Genomic DNA, 21,064 nt, shown 5'->3' with positions numbered 1-21,064 from the left:
AATCTAGAATTCGCAATTAAAACCACGATCACGTTCCGCTTTTTTTTCCACCTCCCTTTGGATTTCAGTGCGGGCACAGTCTGCTTATCACCACACAGACTTGTCCTACACTCCCCTAAACACCCAGAAAGGCCACACAACCAAACCCCACAACCCTTTTCATATCCCCGAGAAACCCGAGACTCGTAACCCTTGCCTTTATAACCCCAACCCCCCAAACTGAGCCTATTTTTCCACCGGGACCCCTCACAGGGCCCAGCACCCGTCCCCCCTCAGCCCGTCCCCTCAGCGGCCCTGCCCGCAGCGCGCATGCGGGCGCCATGCGCAGGCCCGGCACCGCTCCCGCCCCCCCCGGTCCCTCCCTGCCGCCGGCCCCGCCGCTCCCTCTGCCACGTACGGCGGCGGCGTGGCCCCGGCCGGGCCCTGGCAGCCTCGGGGGGCTCCTGCGGAGGGGTGAGAGAGCGGGGGGCGGCCGAGGGGACGGGGAGGCGGCTGGGGGAGCCCTGTGAGAGGTGGGGAGCGGGGGTGAGGGCTGGGAGCTGCGGTAGCCGGGGAGGGCAGGGGGGTGGCTGCTGGGGAGAGCGGGTTTCCTGAGGCAGGGCAGCGCCGAAGGCGTGGTTTGGGCTCTAATTTTCCTTTTTCTCCGTCTCTGAGACAGCAAATGCCGCGGTGGGATCCGTTAAAAGCCAAATTAGCGTGGTCTCGGGGTGTCGGCTGTGGAAAATGGCCTCGCGTGGGGGATCCGCCTGGCCGCCTCAGCCCGCTGGGGAAGGGGCAGGGCGCTGCGCTCACGCGGCCTGGAGCAAAAAAAAAAAAAGGGGGGGGCTTTAAATGCCTTCCCGGTGCCTTTTCTCGGCCTTTATTAGGCGTACAGTGGGTTTCTGGGTGTGAGGTTGGTGATTAGGACGGTATAATTCTGTAAAACTGGTAGAGGAGCCAGCTTCCCTGCACAAAGGAACAGACGGTGCTCTCTAAGGCCGGGGCAGCTCAAGGGTGTCCGCCAAAATGGGTGTCTGAAGGAGCAGGGAGGTCCTGCTCTTACCGCCGTCAGTTTCCACGTAAATTACACTGTAATGCTATAACCAGTGCCCGTATAACCTGTTCAAACAAGGCGGGAGGCAAGCTGAGTGAGCTCCAAGTTCAGCCCCTTTTAGCTGGGTTTTCTCTATGCCTGATGTGGCCATTGCTTTGCCCCTCGTTTGTAAGCTGTACCTGGAGCTGCGGCATGATCAGGTGAAGAGCAGCACCCTCTGTGTGGGTTACTCAATTCCTGAAGTGTGAGTCAGGAGACAGAAAGGTAGTCTTGTCCTGCTCCGTGTGTCACAGCGCCGTACCCTCTCCTCTTGGGAGCGAGTGAGACCTGGAGAGGCTTTGTCCCTTCTCTGGGGCTTGCTTGCATGATGCTTGGGTCCTGTGTTCCTCATGCCTGTCCATTCTGTTTTTTCATGTTGAGTTGAAAGAGGAGAGCTGGGAAGCCCAGAATGGCGTGTGTGAGAGGAACTTCCTTTTCCCTCCTATTTAGCAGCAAATTGTCTAAAAGTCAAATCACAAACATTTGAGATTAACCATGTGTGTATGAGAGAGAGAGAGAAAAGTACAGAGTAGAGTGCACTGACTATCTGGGAGGAAGTTGTGTTGTACATCAGGTTGTTTTATGTGATAAATCAGGGTCTTGTAGCTCTGGACAACAAGCACCTGTGTGATAAACACATGGCCCGCATAAATTTCAGGCAGCTTGTTGCAGGCTTTCCAGCAGAAAAACACAGAATCTGAAGCTAAATTGAGGGCAGATCATATTTTTAAGTGCTGTATTTTTCTGACTGCATTTCCTTCTTGCCCAGTTCGGTGGTTCTCGCTGTGGCAAAGAAGCATTCCTACTCATTACTGCTGGCAGTCAGTCCTAATGCTCTCTGGAAGACACACTACTTAATGTCCCAGAGGCATCAGCCTTAAACTAGGAGATGGAGTTGTAGGTTTTTATAGTGCTAAATTGATCCAAGTCTAGTTTCTTTAACCTAACCTGGGGTTTCAAGATGGAGGCTGTATGAATGAGTACTTTCAGACAGCTGGGGAAGGTCGCTGTCCTGGGAAGGAGCATGTTACTGTTAGGAACTCCTACATGAAATTGGAATGTTTGTTTAGTTCTGTGTTTTTTTTTTTTTTTTTTATATATATATATATATATATACTATGAAATTAAAGATTTTGTTCAAGATCTATTTTAGCTGAACCTCAAACTCCACAATACTCAGAAGTGTCTGTTACATTAGGGATAACAGAGTAACTTTTTTTAATTGGGTTTGTTTGTTAAAGTGTTCTATGGTGTAAAAGATTCATTTGAAGTGGATAGCTGTAAGGAAGTCTGACAGTAAATAAATGTATTTCTTTTTCTTTCTGATGCAGCTTCCTGTTTTCTGGCACTGATAGTGCATGGCGGCTTATCCTAACACTGTCCTGAAGTGAGGTGGGAAGTTTAACCAATAATCCAGCATCAGTAAGACAGACAAGGTAATGATAAATTTATGGTTTTGGGAAAGAGGTGAAAGAAGATCTGTATATGGATGCTGTTTTTTTAAGTACTTAACATTTTTAAAACCTTCTGCAAAAAAAATGTTTTTACAACCAACTTCTACTGAAACAAAATAGAACTGAAACGACTAGACTGAGTTGATGCACCTGCAGCCAAGACTCAGGGGACATGATTAGCAAATGTTAACAATATTATGAACTTCACCATTTCATCAGAGAGTTTCATCTGCTGCCTTTCTGTGTGGATTGCAGGTCTCTTTTCTCTGCAGTTAGACTGAATTTCTCTGTATCCACCTACCTCCTGTTATGTCCCTCTAGGAGAATGAGTTTTGTTTGGTAGTTGCTTGTTCCTACTTTAGGATGTCAGCTGGGCTAAATGAAGGGATTTGGATGAAGTGTTTGCTTTACATGAACTTAATTACCAAGGGCTAGAAACTGAGCTGCAATCCAGAGATAGCATCATACTACATCTTTTTTAAAGCAGACCGTTGTCCTTGAAATAGTAGGCCTACGTATATATATATATATAGATACATGAGGGTATGGCTTTAGCTATGTATCTTATATCTGGTAGGAGAGAAGTAATTTTCAATGTAGTACTTGAAAAATTGACTGACCAAAGCTAAGGGAGAAATATTTGCATATCACTATTGATACTTCTTTTTGCACAGGAGAAAGAACAACGTGCTTGCCAGCATGCAGTTTTGGAAATGTCAGTTTTGATGTGTAGGGCTTTGTGCTCCTAACCTCTCCCATATTTGTACCCTAGATGTAAAGATAACTGCTGCTTTAATTTCTCCTAATTCTAGAGCTATTGTTTTGATTTTGACAAAAACAGTGAAGAGAGGTGGGGATATCTGGCTAGCAATCTAGTTTATATTTCACTCCTCTGCTTGGTAACTTCTCTAGTTTCTATTTTTTCTTTAAATGTAAGCCCTTTGTTTTTTAACAAGAGAGGTCTCATTCAAGTGGTAACTTTTACACTGTCATATATGAAGAACGGAAGATGGGACTTTTCAGTGTATGCTATGTGCCTCTAGGACACAAGATGGCTTTGTTGCACTTCCTTTTAAGTTGAAGTAGTTGTCCACTTCACTTAAAGCATCAAAAAGTAGTTAGCTGTTCTGGCAATATATGCTGTGTAACGAATTTGTGGCTGTGAGCCTAATGAGTAGCTAATGTGTGGTTTAATGATCAGTTTTTTTAAAAAGAGCAATTCTTCATTAAAATATCTTGGATAAAATTTTAAAAATGGATAGGTTTTCTGCCTTGTTTTCTAGAGAGGAAACCTCAACATGTTCTGATCATGTGTATAATAAAACTGATGTGCAGATCTTCATTTTTTTCATTTGTATATGGAATGATGTACAGTTTGTACAATCATTAAGGTTGGAAAAGACCTCTGAGATCACCTGGTCCAACCACCCCCCTACCACCAATATTACCTACTAAACCACATTCCTGAAGACAAGGGACAGCCTCTCCTTGAACACCCCCGGGGATGGTGATGCCACCACCTCCCTGGAAACCCATCCCAGTGCCTGACCACTCTTTCTGAGAATAAATGTCTCGTTTCCAACCTGAACCTCCCCTGGCACAACTTGAGGCCATTCCCTCTAGTCCTATCACTAGTTACCTGTGAAAGAAGCCGACCCTCAGCTCCTCACACCTTTCTTTCGGTAGTTGCAGAGAGCAATGAGGTCTCCCCTGAGCCTTCTCTTCTCCAAACTAAACACCCGCAGTTCCCTCGGCCGTTCCTCACAGGACTTGTGCTCCAGGCCCCTCACCAGCTTTGTTGTCCTTCTCTGGACATGGTCCAGGGCCTCAATGTCCTTCTGGTAGTGAGGGGCCCAGAACTGAACACAGCACTTGAGGTGTGGCCTCACCAGATCAGAATACAAGGGGACAATCACCTCCCTGGTCCTGCTGGCTACACCATTCCTGACACAAGCCAGGATGCTGTTGGCCTTCTTGGCCACCTGGGCACACTGCTGGCCCACATTCAGGCAAGCGTCAACCAGCACCCCCAGATCCTTTTCCTCTGCACAGCTTTCCAGCCACTCTGCCCCAGGCCTGTAGCATTGCATGGAGTTGTGGGCGAAGTGCAGTGCTTGGCACTCAGCCATGCTGAACCTCATCCCATTGGCCTCTGCCCATCGACCCATCCTGTCCAGGTCCCTCTGCAGGGCCTTCCTGCCCTCTGGCAGTCTGATACTTCTCCCTAGCTCTTGGTGTCGTGCAAATGTACAGAGGGTGCACTCAATCCCCTCGTCCAAATCCTTAGTAAAGATATTAAAGAGGATGGGCCCCAACACCGCCCCCCGCGGAACACCACAGCTGCATGTCACTCTGTTCACCCCTGCTCTCTGGGTCTGGTCGTCCAGCCAGTTTTTAACCCAGCAAAGCGTGTACCTGTCCAAGCCGTGGGCTGCCAGCTTCTCCAGGAGGATACGGTGGGAGACTGCATCAAAGGCCTTGCTGATCTCTAGGCAGACTATGTCAATGGCCTTTCCCTCATCCGCCAGGCGGGTCACCCTGTCATAGAAGATGAGGTTGGTCAGGCAGGACTTGCCCTTCATGAAGTCATGCTGGCTGGGCCTGATCCCCCAGTGGCCCCACATATGCTGTGTGACTGTGTTCAAGATGACCTGTTCCATCACATTTCCTGGCACCGAGGTCAGGCTGATAGGCCTGTAGTTCCCCAGGTCCTCCTTACCGCCCTTCTTACAGATGAGCATCACAACCTGATTCTCTTAAACTCAACTTTATTCTCTTAATAAAACCACCCTACCACCTATAGTCTTTGAAATATGGTATTTTGTTCTAGCAGTCCTTTCTTAAAAAGCCCTTTGTGGGCTTTTTTTTAATGATTTTTTTTAATGATTCCGTCATTATGGAATGCAAAAATGTAGTAAAGCTATAACGTAACCAATATGATATTGTAAGGCTGAGAACTTTTTTCTACAGCTCCACTTTCCTTGAGAGCAATGTATGCACGTATCCTGAGGATTTGCTTTTGGGACAGTGGTTCCTTTTCAGCTTTTTTCCATTACAGCTAACAGCTGATTATCTTACCAAACAAAACAAAACAAAACAAAACGAGGTTGGAATTCCTATTTGTCACGCTTACAAGCTATCTGATTTATAAAAAGTCTTTAAAGAACAAGTGCTGGGAACTGTGGTAACTGTTAATGTGGAATCTGATCTTCCAGAGTTCTGCTTTGTGCATGAGCTCAGTTAAAGTACGGTTTACTTTATTGTTTGTGAAACGAGCATATTGTAGAATGTGTCTGAGAGGTGCTCCAGAGAGCTTCCTAACGGTATTGCTTTCAAAAGATTGAAAGCTCCAGAACTTTCGTTAGACACACAAAATAATTAACAATTTGGTTTTCTAAAACATGTTTTTAATGTTTTGTTGCTAACAGGTCTGTAGGTGATAAGGGAGCCACCATGAATGGGCAGCTGGACTTAAGCGGGAAGCTGATCATCAAAGCTCAGCTGGGCGAAGACATTAGGAGAATTCCTATCCACAATGAGGATATCACGTATGATGAGTTAGTGCTAATGATGCAAAGAGTTTTTAGAGGAAAACTTCTCAGCAATGATGAAGTCACAATAAAGTATAAAGATGAAGGTAAGGTTTAATTACTACTGTTGAGGTTTAATTACTACTTTTGCTCTGATATGATTTATCTAAGGACAGAAATTGCAAAACCTACCTCTTCAGAATTGTCCAAAATGCTGTTGGCAAATGCAGATGATTTCTTTCGAAATGATTTGATTCAATCAGTACAAGCTCTATCTTCTGTGATTATGCGTGCTGTCTTAGCGTATTATTTCCTCCAGAGCTTCTGAAATAGCAGCTATCTGAAAGTTCACTTTTTCCTGTTCCAGGAAGCTGATGGCATTGCAGATTGTTCTGCTGTCTACTCATTCACTCAATTTTTTTGTGTGCTATCAGTGGTAGAGTGGGCTGGAAGGCGAGAAGTGAATTAATATGTATGATTTAACAGAAACTCTTTTAAGACTTAAAATTATTTTATATGGTAGTAATTCTTGATTGTTCTGCTCTGTCAGTAAAGATGGGGAAAAAAAATTAGCCTTATCTGAAATATTTATTAAAAGTAATTTTTCCTCATTTCCACGGTATGAAAAATGCATTGTTTGAGATATCTGGAATGATTGTTGTGGTTCTCAGGGGTTTTTCTCTTCAAATGTCAGTGTGTAAGTTAATCAGTTTGGGAGAGAGGGATGGTATTCATTATATAACCATCAAACTCTGGATAGAATAATAGAATCCAAAGCCTCTTAATCAGATCAAAGACTGCAATAATTATTCTGGTGTACAGTACAAGTGCTACATTACTGAAGCATTCAGGTTCATTTTTCTCAGTGGCACTAGCAGCACTGTCTGGTACCTCAAATGTCAAGTAACCTTTGCTCATATGTCTAGGCAAGAAGATTTCACTTTGAATGACTCTGAGGTAGTTTTTTAGATTTATAGAGATTTGAGAGAGACTGCTTCTCATCAAAATTGATATGCAATGAAGAGCTATTTTTTTGAGATCTTGACCTCCAGTAGGGGAGAGCTCAGTGGATTTGCAGTGGTTTTGTTTTTCCTCTTATCAGATGAAAGATTTATTTTCCTTTCTGGAAGAGGTGAAACCGATGAATACTTTTTCATTAGGTTAAAGCTTCCAGTCCCTTTTTTTTACATCCTTATCTGTTCTTTAAGTATAAGTTTCCGTTTTTGTGTTTGCTTGTTGTTTTTTTTAAGATGATAAATGTGTATGATGAAGACTGTAATTGAAGTTTCATTCTTTGGTTGTCTTCCACAGCCTACAGGGTTCATGCTTTTAATTTTAGTTTTCTCTGTCTCAGAATGTACTAATTCTCTGCTGTGATGTGGAATTTATTATCCTAGATGATGATCACTATTAAGAACGTATAAACAATATTAATGTCAGAGGAAGTTGCAATGATAAGGGAAAATGTTAACAGAACTGGGGATTGACTTTGATTGTCATATGAGGATCATGGTGGTATTGACTTGACTTTGTTTCACCTAGGTTAAGATTCTTCTTTAAATATGCTTCAGTCATTAGAAGGATTGGAATATAGACTGTATAGCTATTTCAGTTTTATTTATTCCTCCAAAACTGGAGGAAGTCTTCATCTTTTTTGAGCAGATTTTTTAAAGTGGCTATAATGATTTCCTACTTTTATGTCCTTGATCTGAGTACTCTCAGAATACATGTGCACATTCTTTAAGTATTTGTAAGAATGCTTCATCTACCCCCTCCTGTCTTTGTTTCTTGTTTCTGTAACGTGAAGCTGGTGGCTTAACTCGGGCCTGGATATGGGATTTTCCACTTAACATCTCTGTAAAAATTGTGGCTTTGTCATATCTTCATCAAACTTCCATAATCCTTAAATCTAATAGGTTATGTTTTTTCAAACTTGCATACTTGATTGGAGAGGCCAGGAAACTTTAAATCCCACTCCTTCAGTCTCTGGCTTTTTTTAGGAAGCATATTCTTAAATTATCTTAGGCAATGTGATGCTTTTATTAATGACCAGGGCAAAGAACTGACAATGTGGTTACTGCCTTACGAAGCTGTGTTTTATTTTCAAATTGGGCATCTTTCAAGCTTCTGAACTAAGGGGATTGTTCTACTATGCGTTGTTTGTCCTGCTGAAGATTCTTGAATATGTAGTAAAACCCAGTGCCTGAGGAAAAAAACGAGTGCCAGAAGCAAATTCATATAAATCAGAGTAAACGCTCTTGTTATTTTTTAGGAACTTTTCATGAACTGTGGAGTTCTGGAGCCACTTGAAACAAGCGTGTAATTTTAACTGGCAGCATCATTCTTTCTCATGCTGGCCTTTGTGAATTCTTAGCTATCGTGTTTCATCCTGTATGCAGATACCAAAGAATGATGAGCTGTATGGAACTTCCCTTTCAGAGGGTTAATGTCAGAAGGCTATCTTTTGAAGCCAGTCATAATTCTGTCTTATCTTCTGTGCATAATTTCCCTGTGTGCTCATCCTTGCATTAAAATAATAAACATTTTTGTGTTGTGTTATGCACAAGTCTGATTTGTTGCAATAATATTTTACAGAAATGTTTTTTGTGGTCTTCATTTTTCTCGAGAAGTGTTCTGTATTCTGTAAATAATTCTACCCAAGTTACTGCAGATGCTTTTTAATCAACGGTGACTGATTCTAATTGATTGTAGTACAGGGAAACAGAGAGCTAAGCCTCACTAATGAGAGAGCAAAACCTCCGTTTTCTACTGCTGTGCCTTCAGTTTTCTCCTCATACATATAATGAGTGCCATTTTGGTGCCATTTTTGTGATAGTGTTAATTGGTGACTTTTTTTTAGTAGCTTCAGATTCAAGTACAGAGTGTTATGCTTTAGTGATGAAATAATGCTTTCTGCCCTAGTGTGAAGACTGGTAGTTAATGGGTTTGCTTTAATGGAACTTTTTTGTGTTCTTTTCAGATGGAGATCTTATAACAATTTTTGATAGCTCAGACCTTTCCTTTGCAATTCAGTGCAGTAGGATACTTAAGCTGACCTTGTTTGGTAAGTATAGAAGATTTTTCATTTTATTTTATTTTTTAAATAACCTTACAATTCAGGTGGTGAGGTTGGCTGGAAGGTACTAATAACTGTCACCTTAGAAGAATGAAATCAGTAAGTTAAAAATCAATAAGTTAAAAATACTACATTAATATGAAGTCTGTTTTCTCTCCTGCTGTTTCATTTGGTATCTGAACTTAGAGGAAATGGAAACTGTCTTTCTTTTTATAAGATTGCTTACATTATTTGGCATACAAGAATATATGATCAATTGCTCTTCTGTAGAGTTATCTTCCACTCTAGCATTTGTGGGGTTTTCTTCACAGGTGTGTGAGAAATTTTAAATGGTGATAAACTTGCAGTGTTGCTAGTACGCTATTAAGAAGTAATATTAATTGCTTCTAGCTTAATAGATTTTAACATTTATCCTTTTCCCTTTGAATAAAATTGTTCTTCATTTTCAAGCTGTTATTGGCAATTTAGTACGTAGTTGCAAGGACCAGCAAGCAGCTTTTAACCCAGAGACTGAACCTATTGATGAATCGTGGGAGCGGTGTGTGTGCTGCCTTAGTTGTACAGGCACTGTCTAATGGAACAGATTTCCACAGCCAAATGTTCCACAATACAAATACAAATCTGTATTGTTCAGGGTATATTCGTGGAAATTGAGCGAACAAAAATTGAGAAACTTTCTGCAAAAATTACTTTGCAGTTCTGGTACTCAGTAATGTTAGTTATGCTGAAATGAGATATTAAAGTAACAGTAAGCCCCAGAATGAATTTGGTCTCTGTTGACTCACTGTGTGTCACTCCAGACTTCACAAAGGACGGTGATATTACAAGCAAATAAAAGTTGGGAATAAAACTAAAAGCATTAAACTAGATAGCAAAATGTTACTACAGCCTTAAATGTATGTAATTGTTGTTTTGCAGTTAATGGACAACCAAGACCGCTAGAATCTAATCAGGTGAAATACCTGCGTCGAGAGCTGATAGAACTTCGCAATAAAGTCAATCGCTTGCTGGACTGTCTAGAACCACCAGCTGAACCTGGGGTTTCCACTAATCTGCCTGAAAGTGGTAGGCAGCCTGGCAAAGAACTGTCTGGCTTGATTTGCAAAGTCGTGTGCTGTCTAACCAAGTGAAAGATGGAGTCTTGAGTATTAGTTGTGCTTATTTCTTGATTGTTGCTCAGTTTTTAATGCTTCAGTTATTTCAGAGGCAGAACCCATGTTCAGATTATTTGGAGTAAAGCAGGAAGTTAAGTTAGAAATAACAGAAGTATGATTTTTGTCGCAATATATGAAAACCCTGTAACTAATGCTTGTGAGCCTGGACAATGTTTTGGTCAGGCTTTGAGCTGAATTAATAGTCTGTTGCTGGTGAGGGAAGATCTTGCTCCCAGCTGAGCGCTCCCACTGCTTACTTTGGGCTAGCTCTGGTGCTTATCTTGTCATGTTGCTAAGCAAGTTTGATTCACTAGAACAGTAAAAAGCTAATTCAGCGAAAATTATATTTACTTCTTTTGCCAGGTTAGGAAATTGAATCCACACATTTTGAGCTCAGACCAGCATCAGAGCTGTCTCAGGGTAAGCAGCACAAGGGTGCAGAATAGGGGTGGGAAAGGAGTATAGGGGAGGGTGAAATGGGGAAGGAACTCGTTTTTTCCCAATTTTAAGACAATGTTCTCCTAGCTTAGGGCCATTGTACTGTAAAAAGTATACCTCTGTGCTTAACTACAGATTTTTGGGTAAGATTGGACACAGAAAATAATGACAGAAGGTCATGAAGTGCAGTGTTTTGAGTGAAGAGGAAAGAAAGCAAAGCAGCTCCAGCCTTTTTTTTTTTTTTTTTTTTTTTAACAAACACTGCTTGCGTTAGTATTACAACAAAACCAAGAAATCCAACCCCTGGTCCTACAATACAAGCAGTTACTAATTTCAGTGGAATACTGAGGATTTGGGTTATAAACCATTTGTAAGGCGGCTAGAGTGATGATCATAGAGTGCAACACAAGCATTTCAACAATTAAAACAGTTTTTTTTTTTAAACTATGCATTTTCAAAGTTGATGTAGTACAATATGTATGTATGATTTTTTTTTTCTTTTTTGAATTCTCAAGAATTGATAACGGGGCATTTTGCTTTGTAGATGCTGTAGATGGGAGGGAAGAAAAACCTGCTGATGCTAATGTTAAGCCATCTACTCAAGTTATAGCAGCAAGCATGTCTGCGTTTGATCCGCTAAAAAACCAGGATGAAATCAGCAAGAATGTCATGTCAGCATTTGGCTTGACAGATGATCAGGTGTCAGGTAAGAACACATCTCACAAAAATGAAAGCAAAACCTGTTGACAAATCAAGATTTGAGTAATCAGTGGCAATAAATCACTTGTATTTTAGGAGTATTAAGCTGTGTTCTGTGTCGGCTATTTTCAGAACTCTAAAATGGGATATATTAAGGGGTTGTAACTGTGTTTGCTAAGTTTTGTATACAAAATCTTTAAATGTTGCTGTTGGTTGTAGCTTGGTGTTCTAGCTTGGAGTAGAAAATAGCTTAATATATTTTTTTTATTTGAACTACTTAGAGCTACTACTAAAATAACTCTTGTAGAGTAACTTAAATGGTATCTACCAGTGATGAAAAACAGGACCCATTCCTCTACCTTAAGGTTTGATCTTGCAGTTCAGCTTAGGTTCTTGGCTTGTGTTTCTGCTCTTTGGGTCAGTCATAATGTTTTTTGTAACCCTGCCTTTTCTCTTGTGCATTTCAAAAGTAAATAGTGTCAACTTTTTTTTTTTTTTTTACTCTTAATAGAAAGGAATAACCTACTTGTCAGAATTATGTTTATCCTGAAGGACTAACTGCATGACTGTTAGTACTAGTATGACTCGTAGCAGAATGCTAAGCATTTTAGTATGAACTGTGTTTAAATGAATACAATCAATTTAGGATGACTGAAATTACAAAAGAAATATAGGATGTAATAGGGAGTGTGATGAAGAATATAGAGAATGTATTTTTTCACGAAATCTGCTTGATTCTGGCAAATTTTAATAGAGCCTTGTTACCTAAAACAAAACTGCTGTTAACAGGGTTTGCTGAGTATGCTTGATTGTAGATCAAGTTTTATGTGGTGTTTATATGATTTGATATGGTTTTCAGTCATCTTGTCCTGCATGGAATGTTTTGGGTATGTCATAGCATGGTTATTTCACGAGCTAGGTAAAGGTTTGATGGTATGTGGAAACTTAAAACGAACTGTTTATGAACAATTAAGTGTTAGAGTAGGCTGTGAAGTACAACTAGCTGGAAATTGGAGTTAATTTTTGAAGGAGCATTTTTGTCTTTTATTACAAAGCTTCACTGTCAGTTACTGCTTTCATCATATTCATCATAGCATCAGTGATATTGTAAGGTCTCCGTGTCTCTGTAATTCTTTTGATAGACTGAACTGACTTGCACATGCTTTGAGTGCACAATGAACGTCACAAAAGACCATTTTAAGCAAGATAGAAGAAATCACATTTCTATGTGCATAACTGCAAGGTTGTAGCTTTAAAGCCAAAACCAGAAGTGGGCAGCTTTCATTCATTTTTCCCTAGTAAGGATAACGTGAAAATGCAATTAAGTGTTTGGTGGATGCATGTTTATATTGCATAAATAATAATAATTAAAACAAACAAACAAACAAACAAAAACCAAAAAAAAACAAACAAACAACAAATGGAAAGTGAATTTGCAGAAATTCTAATACTTTTCCTTAACTTTGAAAGTAGTGTCTCATGCATTGTACTGATAAAGCTAAGAGCTGGAAAGGTAGAGGTTTAAGCTCCTTGTTTCTAGAAAAATATTTTGTATTTAATTATAGTATACCTGTTCACGTGCCTATCTTAGAGCTACTCATTAACTTAAAATAAAAACTGAAATCTCTGTCTCCATGCTTTCTTTGGGTGCTACTCAGTATCTGGAATAGTTACAGAATTATCAAGGGAAGGCTATTGCTATCAGGCTGAAAGCTGCCATACCCTGTCTGGGTGTGCAAATTTAAGCCATTCCTTAGAGGTTTTCTGTTCACATGCTGGGCGACTGTTGGTAAAGCCCTTCATTGCCCCGGCCCATATGAGCTATAGTAAAACACTGTTGCATTTGAATAATTTCCTGAATCTTTGCATCTTTGTTCCAGGTGAAGAATAGGTACATTAGGTGTGTATTTTATCCAAATGTAGCAAGTCTTCAGTGCATGTGTGCAAGGTTAGGCTTGCAGCTGCAGAAGAACATCGTTATGGAGGGCTTTATCCCCAAAATGGGTCACCTTCCTGTGAAGTGTGAAATTAGAGTGATTGACCTAGACAGGTGGGAACCCCCCAAAAAAAAGTATTTTAAAGGGAGATATGACATGTGCAAATATATTAGTTTTAGGCAAGGCCTGACACTCTCAGATGTAAATCTATGGAAAACTGGAAAAAATATTGAACACTTTGCAAGTGAAGGGACTTGTATAGACTTCTTATTTCAAACTCCCTGTTCATTTAATTTAATGTGTTTTGCCCTTGCTCCTCTAGGACCACCCAGTGCCCCTGCAGAAGAGCGATCGGGAACACCAGACAGCATCGCTTCCTCCTCTTCTGCTGCCCACCCCCCTGGTGTTCAGCCACAGCAGCCAGCGTACCCCGGAACACAGCCACAGACGGGTCAGGTGGAAGGTGAGCAGCAACTTTTTTCTGCTATTTTAGACATGGATCATGATGTATGAATCTACATAGTTATTAGCTACCACTTCGAATTAGCAGACCCAAAATCGATACCAAAGTACGCGTTGATCTGTCCCACCAGGCAGAAATTCTTTTCTCCTAGATGCCATTCAATATATAAACAGCAGGTGGAGCAGTACCTTTATTTAAAAGGGTAGGTGATGTAAATGAATAGGAGTTTCATGGCGCTATTTTCTACTTGCATCCATGCTCATTTTCCTGGAAAGCAAACTTATAATATGCTGCACTATAAAGCTATCAGAAGATCTTAGATCATATTCCATGTGTTGTGTCAAGGAATGATTGTAGTTGCTTTCACTTAACCAACAGTTTTCTGGCTCGTTTTGTATGAGTTCAAGGTGTTGTTTACTGATAATTTCTATCTAACAAAACAGAGCCATTATGGTATTATTATTGTACGTATGGCTCTGTTAGCCAGGTGAAATCTTAAATACTCATGTATGCATTGCAGTTTTCCTGCAGAACTTCTGAGTGTGAATTGGCTCTCCTGTGAAGCTTAGGGGCTTGATTTATAGTCTTTGGACTATGCCCTCTTACATGTTGTTTGACTTCTAAAAATAAACCTAAGTTTTCTAAGAGCACAGACCTGCATAGATCAGGACAAAACTGTCTGTAGTCTGACTTGCTTTGGTACCTGTACTTCCGTACGAGGTACATTATACAGTTGTTCCCCTTTGCTACTTTCTTTACCAATATAACGCAGAGGCAAATATAAGAGACATTGGTGATGGTGATCAGAGTCACAGTCACTTGAAATACCTTGGCTGAAGGTTATTGAGTAGAGGATTTGAGCAACGTGTAGTTAGGTCTGTTTTTAAGCAAACATGAAAGCTGTTGGTTGAAGTGGAGTGTATAAAAACACTTGGTTTGCTGCTTGCAGCTTTTAATGCTTAGTTCCCTTAGAATTTCAGAGTGATACAAATGAGACAAGGAGAGTCATCATCACAGCTTAAAGCTGCAATAACTGTTTGGTGTCTGATATGCCTAAAAGTTGTTTTGGAAAACAATTCTTCAGGTTCTTCTGTCAGCAGCCAGAAAACTTAATATTCAAAATATTTTTTTTCTCAGTTACTGAACTTCTGTTTTTATGAGTTTCACCTTCTGATCTTTAATGAAATAAGTTAGGAGATTTTTTTAAGTGTTGATGTTAAACTAGAACTGAAACAATGAAGTGAAACTCGTAAAGGCACTAGCAGCAGTAGGTTGGAATCCTGAATCGCTGTTAACACAAAGGAAGGAAAAACTACTTCCTAGTGAAGAAAGAAGCAGTGAAACTGCGCCATAGTGGCTGAGTCACATTAAAAAAAAGTACTTATTTCAGCAAAATTCATCTTAGGAAATAAATTGTCAAAGTTCATGTATCGGAGTGGGTTTAATAATGTTTCTAAATTTGTGTCAAAGTAAGTATAATAATTCTAAAAACAACAAAAATCACAAAACTGCACTATACCTTTGCCCAAGGCCTTTTTTTCTGCATGTAAAAATATAACTGTGCAAATAATGAAGGTTTTTAGTCTGTAGTTTATGCAATTTTTTATTATTGTACTGTAATAAAGGGTAGTTAGGCATTGGAATGGGCTGCCCGGAGAAGTGGTTGAGTCACCATCCCTGGAGGTCTTTAAAAGACGTTTAGATGTTGAACTTCTTAGTGATGTGGTTTAGTGGAGGACTTGCTAGTGTTGGGTCAGAGGTTGGACTCGATGATCTTGGAGGTCTCTTCCAACCTAGGTGATTCTGTGAGAGAAAATTCTGTGAGAGAAATACTTTATTACTAAATTTGCTTTACTCTGGATAACATTAGGTTGGTTCAGTTCTTGGGAAGAGATTGGAGGTCAGTATTACGCTTTGATCATAGAGATAGTACTGGGGAGCAGTTAACACGATCCATTGTATACATATGGCAAATAGCAGTCACGCACCAAAATTTGGTAATGTAGCAAATTATCAGCTTCCAAATTTTTTCATAAGCTATGTTGTATAAAGTGCTCAAGGACTTTCCTTTGAAACACAGTGTTACCTGGTGTCTCCACCAGGTGCCAGTGTGGTCTCTGTGTTAGCCTATAGGCAATTACCTGAGACAGGCAGCCTCCTGCTGGGCCTCCCAGAGCTTCTAACATCTGGCTTTAAAAATTGGAAGCTGTTTTTTATTGTTATTGTTTTTGTGGATTTTTTTTTGTTTAGCTATCAAGGCAACAGGCTTAAATTCTCTCCAGCCCTTGTGCTCAGTACTCTTTTCATCTCATGATAATTGTGTACCAAATACAAATGTGAATGGTTAGTGGGAATATAAAATGTCATTGCTTCAGCTGCAAATAAGGCAGAGTTAAAAGGAAATATGGAGTTCTGCTAAAGCAGCACTCCCAGGGATGTGGGAGGACTTGGAGCAGAGCTGTTGTTAAATGTGTTGGTACAATTCAGAAGATACAGTTTACAGTTATACAGTCTGTTGGTCTTTACAGGATGAATAATGGTACAGTAACACTTCATAGTAGTAAAGTTTCCAAGTTTGCTTCAGTTTAGCTAAGCTTTAGCTTGACAGATAATTAGTTTTGTTCTTTGACTGTGAATGTTATTAAAATGAAAAACAGCAGAAGCATAAAGCCTAACCAGGGCCCATAGGTTGTCTAAACAAATATTCTGCCTCTACTTGCCAAGAAAATGGAAAAAGTAAACTTAGGGAAAATTAGCATTGAATTGGAATATCTGATCTTAAGAACGTATGGTTTTATTTTTGTTTTAGGGAGTATACCCCCGGGTCTCTTAAGAAAATGTGGCTTGCAGCAAGTCAGATATTAAGAGATGGATGACCTGTCTAGAAAATGTGGTCAGAATAATGTATCGCTCTGCTTATACTACTTTGGTACAGAAATAGTCTTAATAACCTAATATAAACAGACGATCTGAGGACATGTTTAACTTTTGAATTACTTTAGTTTACACAGTAAGTTCTGGAGCAGTTATCAAGCCATATAAAGATTCCTGCTCTGTTACACACCAGTGTAGTGCTAATGACGGTGTATGGCTGCTGATATCCCTTGAAGATGTGAAATAGTAAGCCTCACATCAAACTAGAAGTATTAATTTTGTCTTCAGAATGGTATGAAACTAAAATCTGTAATTTAGTTTCAGTTGGTAATTAGGTGACACACATGCTCAAACTTCACTGCCTTCAGATTTTAAGAAAAATTTTCACATGTTGTGAGTTTATTTCTGCACTTCGAACCATTGGGATGTTTTCCATCTTGTGTTTGTAATACAGCTCGGGTGCTAGGCCTCAACTAAACAAGTTCTCACCCCACAGGCCAGATGTACCAACAGTACCAACAGCCCGGTTATCCTGCCCAGCAGCCGCAGGCTCAGCCTCAGCAGCAGTACGGTATGCAGTACCCAGGTAAGCAGCACCCCCAAACAGTGCCATGGCTGTATGAGCTCTCCTTCGGCACCTGACCCTGTGAGCTTTGGTTCCTAAATACGTGGGGCAGCTCAGGGTGCCGAGTGGCTGTGGTTCTGGTAAGGACTGGCATGAATCAAAACTCACTAGTTAGAGAGCACTGTGGCTATGTGTATTTTTATTAGAGTAGGAGCTTGGGTGTCTCAATCCTACTTGACTGTGACCCAACAGACTTATTTATTGATTAGCAGAATGCATTGGTTGAAAAAAGTAGTGAAATAAATCACCTGAAGCATAAGCAGTCTTCAGGATTAATTAATGGCTGCAATCCTGGGATTCTAGTAAATAACTAAAACAGTCCAATGTAGCTTACTTAAATATTGGAGGTATATGAAGATGGATCCCATTTCTTGCATTTAGGACGATCTTGATATATACAATTTAATGGTGTGATCACTAATTATAGCTGTTGTTACGGTGTTTATAAGAGCTAAGGGTTTACTAAATTTTGGAGGAACTTCAAGTGATAGGCTTTTTTGGTTTTAAGTTGTAGATGTTACTGATACTTCAACTAGAAGTGCTGCTACTTTTGACAGGAGACCATTTTATTGCATTAGCAGTTTAGCTGCAAATAAGAAAAGCTAGGTTTTGCATATATCCAAAATATACTCAACTGCAGAATTTCCAGTTATTTACTTTAGCAGAAGCAGACATCTAATAATGGATAGTATATTCTAGGAAACATAATCCAGCTAAAGTAGAGGGATGAATATATAATAGCAGGATTCCTTAACAAATCTCCAATTTAATACTTCTAGAAAATGGTAACAAGCACTTCTCATTCCTTATTTTAATGTAGATTGTTTAAAACAAACGAAAGACTCCCATACTGTTGAGTGACTCAGAACACAGCCTGTAAGGCTTTTTTTTTGCACAATGTATACAGTGGACGTGCATCAGTTTTGATGTAGATGAGAACATTTGCAGAGCTTATGAAAAAACTCCTATGTTTATCTTGGATGAGAACCCTAGAAAACTTGGAACTGAAGGTTTGTGCCTCATCCCTTGTTCCTGGGCTCTGTGCAAGAGCTGACTGATTTGAGTCTCTAAGTGGTACTTTGTTCCCTGCAGACACCTCACTTTTGTAATTAGAAGACCGTGACAGACTTCCAACAGTTTTGTTACTTATGCTGAAATTAGACTTGAGAAAGTGAAAGGGTCTATCTGACTTTGTTTAGACTTAAAAACTTGAGTAGAGAAAAAAAAAAATTACTTACCAGTAATATCTTACCATTATCTAATCCCCAGTTGTACTGGAGAAGTTCCTGTGGAATTTGTAGTGCAATGTGAGTTCAGCATTCCTAGTTCTTCACAACGTGCTCCAGTATGTTTCCCCTGACTTATTCCATGATTAGCCAAATCAGAAACAGGTTTTGTTTGTTGATGTTGTACCTGTGAGTATTATCTCCTTTCAAGCCCATGTCCCCCAAGAGCAGGATCCAGGCCCACTCTGTCCAGTAGATCTACTAGGCAACAATGTGCTTATTTACTCACAGTAGTGAAAACGGACCCTTCCAAGGTTCGTCTCATGAGTAAATTTTGACCCCAAGTTTCAAGGTGAGTTCAAAATTTACTCCAATGCATTCTTCAATCCTTGCTCTTTCTGTTTAGGGCTGTGCACTTTTAATAATTTGTGTATCTGGTGTTTAATGCTGACAGGATTCCAGTCAAAGGAGAGTTTTCATTGCAAGTAGCTGCAGGTGTGTTTCATGATGGATAAAAGTAGCTATTTCTTCCTTAAAGGACTTTTTGTTATTTTAAAGTCTTCAAAAAGAAAAAAAATCCTTTTGGAAGCTGGTTTTGTACAGAGAAATCAAGTTTGGTACATGTTTAAATGGAAGTTTTGTACTGAAGTGTTCTTTTCTGCACAACTACTTTCATATTTAACTCTACGTTTAAAGATCTGAGTACATCTATGATTTAACCAAAGATATGATTTAAGACTACGAAGCCTTAACAATGTTTCCTTAAGAGTTTGGTTTTAGTTTTTTGGTTGGGAAAAAAGGGTAAATTTTTGCCTTACCTGCCAAGGAAGACTTTTTATTTTTAATGTGACGCGATGATACAATCCTGTTCGTCCTTTTGTTAAGTTCTTGTCAGCTGTGGGAGAACTACTTTATACTGCTCCTTCTGCTGTTGCTGTTCTGCTGTTTGTAGTGCACCCAACCCAGGCCGTGTGCTTTCGTGCGAAAGGCAGGAACCCTCAGGGTTCGTTATTGTTTGCCTTTTCTGTGCTTACTGCGTGATTTTGTGCCGTCACCGTGGTCATTTAAAGAAAGATGTATGTATGGCTATACGCGCCCGCGGTTCCTTGCTGTGCCTCACCACTGTGCTCCTTACCTTTCCAGCCGGCTACAGTCAGCAGCAAACCCCTTCGCAGCCAGCGCAGCAGTTCCCGGGGGCCTACAGCCAGCAGGCGACCCCGGCCCCAGCCGCCACCTTTGCCGGGCAGCCGCAGCAGCTGCCGGGGCAGCAGCCGCAGCAGTACCCGGGGGGCAGCTTCCCCCCGCAGCCCTACACCACGCAGGCCTCCCAGCCGGCCCCATACAGCGGCCCCCCGGGCTCCCAGGCGGCACCCGGCACCTACCAGCGCCCCGGCTTCACCCCGCCGCCCGGCAGCACCATGACCCCGCCGCCCAGCGGGCCCACCAACCCCTACGCCCGCACCCGGCCCCCCTTCGGCCCCCAGGGCTATGCCCAGCCCGGGCCCGGCTACCGGTAAGGAGCTGCCGCGGGGCGCGGGCGACTCGCACCCACACCTGCCATCCCCACAGACTCCGGTGGTCTCAGCAGAGGTTCCCAAACTGTAACGGGGCGAAACGCTCTTCCTAAGTGTCGGTTATAGAGGCTGCTGGGGTGGGGGAATGACCACACGAATCGTTCCTGCTTTAAATTGTATCTGCTTCCTAGTTTAAGTTGGGGCCGGGTTGGTTTTGGGAAACAATGCCTAACTGTCTGTAAAGTGATTGACATCCTAGCTTGCCTTGTTTGAAGGATATTAAATTGCTAGTTGGAAGTTTAGCCCACTTATCAGGCTTGTTCTTACTAATGACATGATGTACTAAATTAGATTCATTCCAGAGGTAAAACTAGATATGATGTATTATAAATTGTAATGCTCACATGGAAAGCTAATAAAACCCCCCTGAATCTATTACTTGCCTGGTCTTGATTTAAAATTTAGATAATACGGAACAAGAAAACTACATTAAGACATCTGCACACCTAGCCTGCCCACTTACGTAGGAAAATATCAGTGGTGCTCAGGTCTGTAAGTCAAGAGACATTTTTAGGTGAGTAAATGGAGAAATGTTGTGACTAGATTGCTTTTGCAGAGGTTGTGTGCTACTATTATTAATTAATTGCCAAGTAACTCTTTTACTAAATGAGTAAGAACTAACATATAAAATCTTAGAACTAACCTCTTACCACTTTCACTTTAACAAGGGCAGGGGGAAGAACCGGTTTATTACTTGAAATATTAAGCCAAATCCATATTTTAAATGAAGAACTCTCCAAAAGGAACAACTTGGCATACAACTTTGCCACCCAGAAAAACCTGGGAGCACAGTGCTAGTGACTCAATGTTATGCCAAGAAAAGGCAGATCAAGAGCTGTAAAAAATTCAACAAACAGCAATGGGCAAAACATTCTCTTAGAACTATTTTCCATCTTATGGATTCTAGGAATACATAAAACTAAAGAGTAGGGAACAAAAAAA

The 21,064-nt window shown here is 40.8% G+C and overlaps 1 protein-coding gene across 1 annotated transcript; it reads left to right on the top strand.

Annotated features, from left to right (window-relative positions):
• The first annotated feature begins 345 nt into the window (after positions 1 to 345).
• On the top strand, positions 346 to 20,500 carry TFG (trafficking from ER to golgi regulator). Its single transcript, XM_084281297.1, has 9 exons — positions 346 to 453; positions 2,404 to 2,508; positions 5,955 to 6,163; positions 9,037 to 9,120; positions 10,051 to 10,197; positions 11,269 to 11,430; positions 13,683 to 13,823; positions 17,194 to 17,283; positions 19,692 to 20,500. The coding sequence occupies exons 3-9, from the start codon at positions 5,980 to 5,982 to the stop codon at positions 20,063 to 20,065; spliced, it is 1,182 nt and encodes a 393-aa protein (XP_084137423.1). The 5' UTR covers positions 346 to 453; positions 2,404 to 2,508; positions 5,955 to 5,979; the 3' UTR covers positions 20,066 to 20,500.
• The last annotated feature ends 564 nt before the right edge of the window (positions 20,501 to 21,064 follow it).

Source organism: Netta rufina, assembly GCF_964035555.1.
Source record: "Netta rufina genome assembly, chromosome: 1".
Lineage (NCBI taxonomy): Eukaryota > Metazoa > Chordata > Aves > Anseriformes > Anatidae > Netta > Netta rufina.
This window is presented reverse-complemented; position numbering and strand designations above follow the sequence as displayed.

Bases quoted from the DNA above. Each gene is read 5' to 3' on its own strand.
- TFG (XM_084281297.1), top strand. From the start codon at position 5,980: ATGAATGGGCAGCTGGACTTAAGCGGGAAGCTGATCATCAAAGCTCAG. The intron at 11,431-13,682 runs GTAAGAACACAT...TTGCTCCTCTAG, and splicing joins GACAGATGATCAGGTGTCAG to GACCACCCAGTGCCCCTGCA. The intron at 13,824-17,193 runs GTGAGCAGCAAC...CTCACCCCACAG, and splicing joins ACAGACGGGTCAGGTGGAAG to GCCAGATGTACCAACAGTAC.